Source organism: Heloderma suspectum, chromosome 2, assembly GCF_057233095.1.
Source record: "Heloderma suspectum isolate Gila_16-S chromosome 2, 16-S_ref, whole genome shotgun sequence".
NCBI classification, from domain to species: domain Eukaryota; kingdom Metazoa; phylum Chordata; class Lepidosauria; order Squamata; family Helodermatidae; genus Heloderma; species Heloderma suspectum.
Window position 1 is genome coordinate 214,592,658 of NC_139459.1, and position 13,090 is coordinate 214,605,747.

At 48.7% G+C, this 13,090-nt stretch overlaps 1 protein-coding gene across 1 annotated transcript; it reads right to left on the reverse strand.

The window, feature by feature from the left end:
* Positions 1–1,349: 1,349 nt before the first annotated feature.
* On the reverse strand, positions 1,350–10,920 carry C1QTNF1 (C1q and TNF related 1). Its single transcript, XM_084837695.1, has 3 exons — positions 10,790–10,920; positions 6,024–6,160; positions 1,350–1,900 (listed from the first exon to the last, which is right to left on the reverse strand). The coding sequence occupies exons 1-3, from the start codon at positions 10,918–10,920 to the stop codon at positions 1,350–1,352; spliced, it is 819 nt and encodes a 272-aa protein (XP_084693821.1).
* Between the last annotated feature and the right edge of the window lie 2,170 nt (positions 10,921–13,090).

A 13,090-nucleotide genomic window follows, 5' to 3' on the forward strand; every position in this document is an offset into this window, starting at 1 on the left:
CAGTCATGCTGGCTGGGGAATGCTGGGACTTGTGGGACTTTTTTCTGTCTAAACACACATAGGGTTATGCCCTAACGATGCTTCCAGGTGAGGCTTTTATATTGCTATCGCCCTGCCTCATGGGTCCAGACAACGACATCTTCCACTGGGAACGCTCCTGTGTTTTCCCACTACTTCTTCCATCTTTTTTGTTACCACAGAAAATCCACTAAGGGAAAAAAGATGGAACCCCTGCACAATGTCTTCTCATCAGTAGTGCTAAGAGCCCTCCATCTGGAAGCACCCTAAGTTATGTGCCATGGAGAAGGTTCTTACCCAGTGGATGAAGTCCGGGGACAGGGACTGGCAGGCAGCAGTGAGATCAGGGGCCAGGGAGAGTGGCTGAGCTGAGCAGGCAGGAGCAAGGTTGAGATACTCAAAATTGGGAGATACCTCAAAATTAAGAATGAATTCAGAAATCAGTGCAGGAGAAGGCTAAGTCTTGAGGTGGGTGTGAACAGAGATAGTGCAGTCATGATTTAAGGGTTGGGGGTGAGGAATCCAACCCATGTGAATTCAGGGGTTGGGGATTGTAAAGCAAGAATAAAATCAGAAATCAGTCTAAGGAGACCCATCCAAAGGAAGTGCAGTTATGATTAAGGATGTGAATCCCAGTAGGGAAGAGGAATTGATGGGTTAATTTGATAGTCCTGTCAAGGCAATAGTTAAGTTAGATTAGCACATGGGAAGATCTGGGAGTATAGATGGCCATGCTCAAGGCTGTTGGGGTGGGAAGAAGGGGTAGCACTTAATGTAGGGGGAAAGCCTTGTCCAAGATAAATGAGGCCATAGTGTCATGTGGATAAAGTTCTACGTCAGGGGTGGGGAACCTCTCTCGGCCCAAGGGCTGAATCCATTTCAGAGAAGCTCTTGGGAGTGGCAGTCCAGTGCTGGGCAGGCCAAAGGAAAAAGGTGGGTCTAAAATACCAAAAGTACCAGCATCTTTTAGCATAAAGCTCATACTGCCAGCACTTAAGCCTTAGGAGAGGCATTTCAACCTTTTAGAATGGGGGGAAACAGGTGCAAAAGCTGGAATCCATCAAATGATCGGCACTCAGGAGAAAGGGGGTGGGGCCAGGGGAAAGAGTTGGGGTCATCTGGGGAACTCTGGGAGGCTGGAATGGGACACCAGGAGGTTTGGCCCCTGGGCCTGAGGTTCTCTACCTCTGTTCTAAGTAACATAGGTGGCTTCAAAGCTAGGAAGTGAGTTCTGGCAGATAAGTAGTGTTAAAAATCAATAAGCAGGAAGGCACTAGAAGGATGGAACCTGGCGAAGTTCTTAGTAGTATGTTGTCCATCTGCCTGCAGATTCAGGGCTCAGAGCTGGGCTTAATTAGGTACCCACTGAAGGTAACGTATGTATCATATTCATCGCTGAAAATGGCATTTTCGCGCTCACCCTTGAAGAGCCGAACCCAGATTTCATCCTGGTCCTGCAGCTCCAGCATGAGGCTCTGGCTCTGCATGATGCTTCGGTCACTGGCCTGCGCATACAAGATGCTCGCTTCAGCCCCATTGTGCATGATATGAAGGTAGGTCTCCTTCTGGTTCCAGGTGTGCACATTGAGACTGAAGAAATATATGCCGGGCACATAGCAGTAGAACTTGCCCGTGAACATGTTGAAGTGGCCGTAGAGGTTCACGTACTCAGTGTCAAAGACAAGCGTCTGGTAGTAGTCATTGCTGTGCAAAGGTTTCCTCCGGCCCACCGAAAAGGCAGCATAGTTGGTCTTGTGCGACTCCCCTGGAGACCCAACGTTTCCCTTTTGCCCCTTGAGGCCTCCCTGGCCCTTGCTCCCTGCAGCACCAGCCTTGCCCACCTTGCCTTGAGGACCGCGCTCGCCACGGTCCCCTTTCTCACCTGCGTAATAAAGAGGTCACAACTGAGCACCACTGCAACTTAGACATCCTCGGCCCCTGAGCCGGTTCACATGATCGGCAGGCAGTTGACAACACACGGTGGCTTATTTCACACACACACACATACACACACCCCAACTGGAGGGATTTGCATAATTACCCTCAGCAGTGCAGCTTGTCATATTGTGCAAACTCAGCCAACCACCCTGACCCCCACAACAGCCCATAGGTTCTGGGTGGCTTGCTACCCACAGCAACAAGCCACCCTGGCTGGGTTTGCACAGTAGGACAAGCTGCACTGCCATGGTTAATTCTGCAAATTCCCCCAGCATGTAACTGGCACACACAGCATAGGTAACAAGCCACCATGGCTTCTTAGCGGCCCACTGATCATGTGAATCCTGTCTCTGGGTGAGTTCGCACATCACGATAACCCACCCTGGTGAATAAGCCATGCAATGTGGGTTGTCTGCAGAACAACTCACAGTGAGCCCAACACAACTGGGCTTACCATGGGTTGTTCTTCCATTCCTTCACCTTTGGTCCTTCACCTGGCTCCAGCAGATATCCCAGGGGACTTGGCAGCAGAACCCATCTTCAATTTCCAGCAAGTGGTTTTAAGGGTGAGCTAGGGTCCACCCCATTTTCACAGCTCCTATTTGCAGTAACAGGGCAGCTGTGAAAATGGGGTGGACCCTAGATCACTCTTAAAAACACTAGCTGGAGACTCGGGGAGGTGTGCAATGCAAGTGCCCCCCTCCCCCCAATGGTCAATTCCACACTTCAAAACTTGAGCATAACTTAGCTAAGGGGCTGATCTGGTCCCCTTTCCGCCCCAACCTGTCAAATGTCAACAGCTGTTATACTAGCCTATATGCAGTCTCATCTTGTCAATTACCTTGTATGTTTCCTAATACAGTTTATTCCCTTTGACAGCTGAAACATACAAGGCAATAGATAAGGCAAGGCTATATATAGTTTGACAGCTGTGAGTGCGCACTTTTACAACTGTGAAAAACTGGAGGTGGGGAGAATAATAATAAAATAACAAAGACATTTGTGCAAATTCTAGGGGCTGAAAAAAATAAAAAATATATATCATTGGCCCTATTTGGGCAAATGTTGGGGCCCAATTTTTTTTTTAGGGGGTTGGTGAATGAGTGACTGCCCCTGCAAAGTGCCCCCTGGGCATTGTTGCAGGGGCAGTCACTGGTGAGGAAGGCTTGAGGCAACACAGGCAGGCACAATCACCAAGAGTGGGGGTGATTTTTGCCACTCTTGCCAAGCAGCTCAGTCGCTGCTTCCTGCAACCTAGGATGGGTTGGCTGCCCTGGGTTCAGACAACATGCCAACCCATCATGAGTAGAATAAACCATGGGTTGTCAGAGTGGCTTGTTGCCTATGAACAAGCCACCCTGTAGGAAGTGGTCCAGGTTTGGATGACATGACAACCCACCGTGGCTTGTTACCCACGATGGGCTGTCATGTTGTGCGCACCCAGTCTTTGTGTTCAAGGGAGACAGCTGATGTGGTCATCTAGAAAGATTGCCTTTTTTTACTAAAAAAAGAAAAAAACAGCAGCTTGTACATTTTAATATAACATACGAATAAGCAAAATAATCATATCCATCAACTCTTAGGAGAGATGTCTGAAAGGAAAATGATCCAGTCAATCCAGTACCATCCCTTGCTGGGTGATCATTTAATAAATGCCATATCTACCTTTATGATGGGATTAGATTTACCACACATGATAATGCCCTTACTTCCCTGGATTTCAGAGTAGGTGCAGATGTGTGGTAAAATCCTCTTTGCTCCATGGGCAGGCACTAGAAAGATGTATGTCTGCCACATAAAGTGATCACTTGGCAAATGGTCTTCTGTATTAAAAAGAACTGCTACTGAAATTCGCCTGAAGCAAACTCAAAGGCAAAATTGTAAGTTTCTGCTTGGATAAAACATATGACATAAGAATGTGATCTGAGTGAATCCAAATGTTAAAATATATTAATTAGATTTATTGACTTTTGAACATGGGGTAGGGGATCAGAACACTTAACCAGGGGGAGGAACCCAAATCTATGTCTTCTCGGTTTTTTAATGTTTTCAAATATGGATCTTACACACACATACTTTTCCAGCTGCAGCCACCCCTAAAATATATTGGGAGGATTCTAGGGGTTCAGCAATATAGGGGGATCCTCTGAAGACATCATTTACGTATTTCCAGCCAAACCAGGCCATGTCCCAATGCAACCTCTGGAGTCTTGGGTTTGACTCAAAGCTAATTTGGCGGTTTCCCTTGGCCTGGGTAAGAAAGGAGCTTGGATGAAATTATCAAAACAAACTCCTTCAGGCCAGAGAATTTATTTAGCTCATGAAATTTCTCCCAAACCGGCCTCTCTGGAATCTAAATAACCCAAAGGTTCTTCCAAAGGCAGCCACCCCACCCCATGACCGAAGCATAGGGACTGAAAGCAAGCTCACCCCTGCTTCCCAGATCTAACCCCACTGCTGCTGCAAACCAGCTGCTAATTGCATACAGTTTTGCTCAGGCTGGAGGGCATTCCAGAGAATGGGCAAAGCCACAGGTCCCAAAGAGTGAGCCATGATTCTACCCCTGCATGGAACCCAGGGCTGCCAGGGCACAACCTGGAGATCCGCCAGGAAGCTTCAAATTATCTGACACAACTGGAGACAAGGCAGCTGCAACGTCTCCTGCCCATCCCTCCTCTGGCTCTGTGGTCTGACCCCCTCCCCCATCTGCAGTAACCAGCGGGATTTATGTAATGGAAGAAGAGAGGACTCCAGGTGCGCCACACAATGGGCGGGGCAGACACTGGGGCCCGGGGGAGGAACTGGCCGAAGAAGCCATGACTGCGTTATCTCCTGCTGTGGGAGATTCACAAAGAATAGGCCTGGCATCAGCATGCAAAATCCTCAGGCAGTTGCCAGGGCGCCAGAGTTTTCTTTCTTTCTGGTATTCCAATCAGCATCGGGCAGCTGAGTTCACTGCCACAAGATGTGGGGACGGCTATCAGCTTAGACGGTTTTTAAAGGGGACAAAAACTCACGGAGGGCAGGTCTATCAATGGCTACTAGTCATGATGGCTACATGCAACCTCTGTGATCAGAAGCAGCATGCCTCATAGAGCTTCTCCACATCAGGTTTTTATCCCACAACTTTACTGGGGCTTCTGCTTCCGGATTCTTTGCGGGATTAAGAAGGGCTCCTTCACACACACTTCCTAGATTTTTTTGGAGGATTGCCTTTATCTGCAAATTTCATATGTTTCATTATACAGCTGCTAGATGGCACTGTTGTCATAGCGCCACTTCCTCTTTACACAGACAAATTCAAAGCAATTCAAGCCACTTCTTTTTACTAGCTCATTATTTCCATTTCAAATTAAGCTGCAAAAATGGCAAGAAACCACAAAAGAGGCGCTGGAGGTTGACATAATGTAAGGGACCCACAAACATCCATGAGTAACCAATCTCAATCACAGGATAAAAGCCCAATGTGGAGAAGCCCTGAGCACCAGTTGGTGGGGAACAAGAGGGAGTGTGCGATAGGGCTCATGTCCTGCTTCTGGGCTTCCTGTTGGGGCATCTGATTGGCCATTCTATGGGAAATAGAATACTGGACCAGGTTGGGCCTTTAGCCTGATCCAACAGGGCTCTTCTTATATTCATATGTTGAGGATCTGCCATTTTAATTTCTGACAGTGCCCTAGAGCAATGCTGTGTTAGGGATATTGAAGAAAATTAAAATGGCTCTCCCCGAGCTGCCTAGCTCTGATCAGAGTGCTGCTGCTGCTGCCCCAGAGGGCCCTTTGCCAAGGGGTGCCCCTCAAACCTGGAGCTGGCCCTGACAACAGATCTTTGGACTGCGATCTGGCAATGCTATGTTCTATCTGCTGGCTTCAGGTCCCGGATCAGGAAAGAACCAAGCAGGAACAGTAGTTTTCCCAGCAAGCCAGAGGGAGGCCTGGCTCAGGGATACTAGGGGGGCAAGTCTAACCTCTCTGACCCATTTTCCTTGTTGCTCGTTGTTCCAAGAGTCCCCGCTTTCCCTGTAGCCCAAGTTCTGAATCCATAGAGGTATAGTCGCTACCGCTTACCTTTCAGGATGGTCATGTTGATCTGCGGAAACGGCAGGTACACAGGGCGTGCTGTGAAGCGCTCAGGAGGATCACAGCAGCGCACGCACTCAGAACCTCTTGGCTGCTTGCTGTATTTCTCATAGCCATTCTCAGCCCTGGGAGGCAGAAACAGCACAGACAAGCTGGATCATAGGGCCAGCCCAGGATAAAAGGAGACATGGATCTCAGTAACCTCCATGCCTTGGGAGATACCCCAATGTCCCTATTCTGTGATCACAATTTATTTATTTATTTATTGCATTTATATCCCATTTTCGTCCAAACAGCCCAAGGCAACATACATAATCCTCCTCCTCTCTATTTTATCCCCACAACAACCCTGTGAGGTAGGCTAGGCTGAGAGTCAGACTGAGATGGGACATGTGTATCAGCCACAAGTAAACAATCAGTTTCTTTTCACTTGCTCCACCTTCCCCTGTCCTTGTTCAAGCTGGGCCTTCACCTGAGTTGACTGGGACATTTGTCCCAAATTTGCAGTGGGGGCACCCTCTTTTCCATCGCTACTCCCTCCACCCCAGCCCCAGCCTGGATGGCCCCTCAATTTGCAGTTGAAGGAAACAGGTATGTAGGCATCCATGTGACACATTCCCCAGCCATCCCCAAGATGACTTGAATGCCATGGAGCTGCCTGACAACAATAGCCAACAGGCTGGGTTTGTACCTGCAACTGAGTCAGCAATCGTCCAGATCTGCGAGAACAGAAAGGGAAAGAAGAATCATAGAATAGTAGGGTTGGAAGGGGCCTACAAGACCATGGAGTCCAACCCCCTGCTCAATGCAGGAATCCAAGTCAGAGCATCCCCGACAGGTGGCTGTCCAGCCTCATCTTCAATGCCTCCAGTGTGGGAGAGCCCACCACCTCCCTAGGAAATTGGTTCCATTGTTGTATTGCTCTAACAGTCAGGACATTTCTCCTGATGTTCAGCCAGAATCTGGCTTCCTGTAACTTGAGCCCATTAATCCATGTCCTGCATTCTGGGATGATCGCGAAGAGATCCTGGCCTTCCTCTCTGGGACAACCTTTCAAGGTCTTGAAGAGCACTATCATATCTCCCCTCAGTCTTCTCTTCTCAAGGCTAAACATGCCCAGTTCTTTCAGTCTCTCCTCACAGGGCTTTGTTTCCAGCCCCCTGATCATCTTCACTGCCCTCCTCTGAACCCTCTCCAGTTTGTCTGCATCCTTCTTAAAGTGTGGTGCCCAGAACTGGACAGAGTACTCCAGATGAGGCCTAACCAGTGCTGAGTAGAGGGGAACTAGTATTTCATGTGATTTGGAAGCTATACTTCTATTAACGCTGCCCAAAATAGCATTGGCCTTTTTTGCAGCCACATCACATTGTTGGCTCATATTCAGCTTGTGATTGACAACAATTCCAAGACCCTTCTCGCTTGTCGTGTTGTTGAGCCACGTCTCCCCCATCTTGTAACTGTGCATTTGGTTTCTTTTTCCTAGGTGCAGAACTTGGCATTTATCTCTATTAAATTTCATTCTGTTGTTTTCTGCCAAGCACTTCAGCCTATCAAGATCACTTTGAATTTTATTTCTGTCTTCCAGAGTATTAGCTATCCCGCCCAATTCTGTGTCATCTGCAGATCTGCAGATGCAAAAAGGAGAAAGGCAGCAGCATACTCTCCAATATTCCATAGAAGAGAATAGGGATACTTTGGTACATGGAACAATCCTATTCTCACACCACATCATCTGTCCTGCACTGGTTTCTGGAGCAGGCTGCAGGCCCAGCTTCAGGGGTCGGCATGAGTGGGCAGCTGCCTAGGGCCCAGAGGATGCCCAGCCCTGACCCTGCCGCGGCTGCGGCTCCTCCTCCTAGCCTGGCCGGCCCCATTGGCAAAAGGAAATGCTGCAGCAGCCAGCCAGGCAAGCCCACAGGGCCTGTGCGACTCCTTTTCAAAGCAAAACTTTCCCCCCTTATTTCTTACATAGCAGCAATCTGCACAAATCAGGTGCTGCCATGGGGGGGGGAGCCAATGAGAGTACGGAAGCAGCGGAGCTAATTAGGCTCACTAAGGTGCGCATACGAGTGTGTGTCTGCACATGTGTGCACCTCTGTACATGCACATGTATATGTGTGTGTGTATGCATGCATGCAGCCCCCAACCCCCAAGCCAGAATCACATGCAGCCCTCAGGGCCGAAAAGGTTGTGCACCCCTAATTTAGATGCATGTGCAAAAGATTCCAGATGCATCCACACACCTCCTTTAAAGAGTTGTTGTCTAGAGATTCTGGGGAGGAGAAGGAAACCTGAAGAACTTTATTGCAGCACGTTCATCCACACGAACCAAATCTGTGGAAAGCATCACCCCAGATCTCCCCAGAAGGCAATGATTTATCAGGGACAACCATCAGAAAAATGGGAACGGCCTCTGTTAGGGATAGTTGGAGCACACACGATGCAATGGTGGGATGTCAGGACGGCGGAGGCGGTGCAGCCAGGGCAGCCTCCTCATCCCATCCTATCCATGCGCTGGTGGCTAGTGGTGCTCACCGTCCACAGCCCTGCTCCATCCACTGTGGATGAGGTGAGGCCTTCTGTGACCGTCGGGCGAGGGTGGCAAGTCATCAGCCAACAAAGAAGAGGAGATGCATCACCAACAAAGAGTACAGAAGCGGACAGTGGTTTGCATAGCACTTGTATATGCTGACTGGTAGGTATAGATGCAAATTTAGAAAGAATTATGATAATGTAATTTAAATAGAAATAGAAACACAGTACATTTCACCATACTGTGGAAGACTGTGCCCAGGCGAGCGGTGTGCCTGCGTATTCGGTCTGCTTCCCAGGTGCTCACTGTGAATGGGCGACAGTTCTTCTGGTTCTTTATCTTTAAACTGGGATTGGACAGGACAGACCTACAAACAGAGGAGGGCTGCAACTGGAGGATAGTCCTCTGGCTGCCCTTCAAAGAGAGGACTGTCTTCTGTCAAAGAGGACACCTGGCCACCCGAGGTTGGGTGGAAACTTGGAAACAAGAGCATGGAAAAAGCCAACCCAACTGAAGAGAGATCAAGAAAATCTTAACCCTTTAAGATCAATAATAAGAGTTCAGACATCATGGAAACAAAGCCTGCCCCAAACATATGGGCCGGGGGTGCTATAACAGTTGAAGTCACTCTGCACACGTCAGCCCTGGGGTGATGCCAGTCAGCTCTCCCGGTGCTGCATCTGTCAGCGAGACAGACAGGCCTTCCAGTGGCACCTATTAAATAGGTACAGTGCCTTACTTACTCAGGAGTTGTAGCAGGCAGCTGCTACAACAATGTTGTGCCAACTTTGGGCAAGCAATATTTGGCCTGTTACAGGAACAGCTGATACTCTAGCCAGGACAGTGGACAAAATTCTCACTGCTCCAGGAATCAGTTGACACAGTCCCCTAGTTCCTGTCACTGTCAAGTTATTCATGAGGGGAGGTGGCTGGCGGCGTGCCGCTTCAGCACGATCTTTCTTGGTGCTTTTCCCCTTGTGCTCTAGCACAGGGCCCCACAATTCTGAAGGAGGCTTCCCTCTGAAACCCTACACTGGCAGATGATTTGCAGTCTCGGCAGGGGAGTGGGAAGTTTCAGTATACCAGACGCTGCATCGGTTGAGCATTTCACCAGTGTTTCAAATCTGGTGGCATGCATGCAGCACTGTGATGTGAAACAGACTCACAGAACCCACAAGCCACTTTCCTGCTCAGCATCTAAATAATCTTAATTTCTTTAATAACAGGTGAAAAGGTTCTCCTGTGAACAGGAATGGGTTGGCACAACATTGTTGTAGCAGCTGCCTCTTTGACAGAAGACAGTCCTCTCTTTGAAGGGCAGCCAGAGGACTATCCTCCAGTTGCAGCCCTCCTCTGTTTGTAGGTCTGTCCTGTCCAATCCCAGTTTAAAGATAAAGAACCAGAAGAACTGTCGCCCATTCACAGTGAGCACCTGGGAAGCAGACCGAATACGCAGGCACACCGCTCGCCTGGGCACAGTCTTCCACAGTATGGTGAAATGTACTGTGTTTCTATTTCTATTTAAATTACACCTGAATCAATCAGAGGTGTGCATTTCTGCTCCTTTCAGTTGGAGAAGGAAAGGGCAAAAAAAAAAGGCTGCAGGACAGTTCTTAACAAAGTCACAAAGTCCAAAACAAAACCAAACCCCTTTGCTCCTAACATTCCCAGCAACAACCAGGCCAAACAAAGATTGGATGAAGCCTTGGAGCTATAGTAATTTGCAGGGGTGGAAAGAGACCTAGAAAAACATGGTCCTTTGAAAGTCCAAAGACACACGTTGGTGGTGGAATGCTCCCTCTGATTAAAGGAACCTTAATGTTGTGCCTATGATGCAACCATTAAGGCCCCTTTTGCAATCATTTACAACTCCTCCACAGCCATTATCATCACCCAGCAGCCTCTGGCTTCCTTTAAAGTGGGACAGAGTGATAGAGTTAATTGTGCATTAACTGTGCACCGAAGATGCACATTGATGAAGTTAATTGGGCATTGAAGTACACCACGAAGTTATTTCTTTGACTGTCAGCAGTTCTAGCTAAAAGGGTTACAATTCAGAGCAGCTGCCCAGGTATATACTGTATCTCTCATCAGAGGGCCAGGTGAGTGAGCCGAGTCAAGTGGCTCAGTTCGGGATCATCTTCCACAGCACAAGGGCAAAGGCGCTGCTTTTGGGGGTGGGGGCATCCTGTGGCTTGCTGGCTCCACTGGCATGACCCACCTGGAAGTGTGACGCTGGGGTGGTGCTGACGGTGTTGCTCCAGCTGTCTCTTCCACATCCCTCTCATTGCAGTAAGCCTGGAGCAGGAGACAGAGGAGCAAAAGGGCACTTGGTGCCAACGGTGCCTTCATTGCTTTGGTGCCTGTCGGAGAGGAGAGAGTCAGGCACGCAGGAGTTGGTGGTGAGGTCAGTAGGCTGGAGAACAACCTGTTTGCTCTGCAGTCTGCTCTGGATCCCACCCCCCACCCTGTCCTCTTGTCAAACACTTGATCCGAATACAAATGGACCTTTCAGAGCCAGCCACATATCAGAACCAGCCAAAGTGGGACATCTGAAAGCCCTTTCACACTTTGCACCAAACTTTTCCAACCTGGTGCCTCCAGATGTGTTGGACTACAACTCCTGGCATGCCTCAGCCAGCATGTAGTTGCATCCCATAGTATCTCACTGGCATTTCCCATGATGGACACATAAGTGTGAAGGGAAGATGCATATCTCTAAACACAAAGTGGTCATACAACAGGGAGATGTGGCCAATTGCTGATCCCTGGCACCTTTCCACTGTGTGTCCCCAAACATTTGGGAGCATGTTATTCCTCCCTCTCCCCATTCATATTTTATGGGTTGTATCCAATGTCACTCCTACTTAGAGCAGACCCATTGAAATGAATGGGACTTAAGTTGGACTAATATTGGATACAGCCCTATGCATTTAGTCCTGCAAATATCTTGGATGCTGCATGGAGGGTGGAGCAGCCATGAGGGAGCGCAAAAGGTGATGGCTGATTTTGGAGGACCAAAGACAGGCAAGTGGCTTTTAACAACAATTCTCTGCTTCCTTGTATCGCAATACGGAGCACATGTTCTCTATGCAGCCTTGTTTCACCCTGACAATTCTGTAAAAACGGGATCCTGGTCTGACGATGCTCAGACAGTGGGGGAATGTAAGTACTGGGCTTTGGCACCTCCTAGCCACCAGGTGGCATTTCTGTTATAATCAACAAGGGCCAATCTACACTTTCGGGAGAAGACATGGTTCTGGACCTGTGGCCATCCTTCCTCCATTACAAAATGTCAGGGGGGCTGGCAAAGCAATATCCAGGAGGCCCTTCCGAGGCATGTTTGTGATGGAGGGCCTTCTCGGTGGCTACCGCCAGGCCACGGAACTCCCTCCTAGGTTGGCTCCCTCTCTGCTGTCCTTCCACCAGCAGGCAAAGAGGTTTCCATTCCAGCAGGTCTTCAGTTTGTAAAATGGTCTGTTGAGTTGGGTGTGTTTTTATTCTGTAATGTTGGATGTGTTTTTATATGTATATTTGATGTATTTTGTTTTATTATAGTTTTTAGCTATGAGGGTTTTGTTTTTGTTTTTACTTTAGTCACCTTGAGCACCATTTTGTGGGTGGAAAGGTAGTGTATAAATTGTATGTATGTATGTATGTATGTATGTATAAATAAGTGGCTTCACCCCTTCCCCACGTGAACCACTGCACAATTGCTTTCCCCCAAGCCAGGGATTCCCAGGTATGTGTTTGTCATGTCATGAGGGAAGAAGAAGCTGGGAGGTGTTGTAAGTTGAAAAAGGCAGGTGCAGAAAGGATTACACACCCCAGTATCCATCCTTCCCCCCCCTACAAATCACCCTTCTGGCACCACTTTGCAGGGGAGAAATGGGAATTGTGATGACAAAACCCATGTTTTCTACAAAAAGTGTTGCCTAGCCTTTAGGTTAAGCAAACACAAAATGAGCAAGAGAAGAGCCGCAAAGCCCCCTTTCTCCCACATGCTGTACTCTTCTCAATGTCAGACAGGGGCAGAATTGGGTGGCTGGAGATTGGGATGTTTTTTGGAGAAAACCCCCTCCCCAGCCCCATTCCCTGCAACAATGAGATGATGCTCTGACTCATACCCTCTTAAGTGCCTGTGGCACTGGCAGCTGCCTGTGGCAGCAATCCAATGGCTCCATCCTCAGGCGCATGTGTGCAGTGTTATACACGACATCAAGCCTGTGATTCCATCCATGGCACAGCACATGCGAGTGCAGAAATACACGTGGATGTGCACAGTTTGGACGCTGGCCCTGCCCTTGTGCTATAATAAGCCAAGGTAGCGTAGTGCCAAGCAAAACTGGGCAAGACTCCTAAGATCTGTGGTCAAGGGGCCTCTGGGAATATTCTCAGGGAATGAACCACACAGTTGGGTCAAAATCCAGAGCTCATGGAAGCAGCAGTCTGTCTTGTACAGCAGAATGAGAAGGCACATGGACCAAAGGACACCGCTCCAAAGCAGTGAAAGCAGGAGTCA

Bases quoted from the DNA above. Each gene is read 5' to 3' on its own strand.
- C1QTNF1 (XM_084837695.1), bottom strand. From the start codon at position 10,920: ATGAAGGCACCGTTGGCACCAAGTGCCCTTTTGCTCCTCTGTCTCCTG. The intron at 6,161-10,789 runs GTGGGTCATGCC...TCTGCCTCCCAG, and splicing joins CCCCAGCGTCACACTTCCAG to GGCTGAGAATGGCTATGAGA. The intron at 1,901-6,023 runs GTAAGCGGTAGC...TTTATTACGCAG, and splicing joins CAACATGACCATCCTGAAAG to GTGAGAAAGGGGACCGTGGC.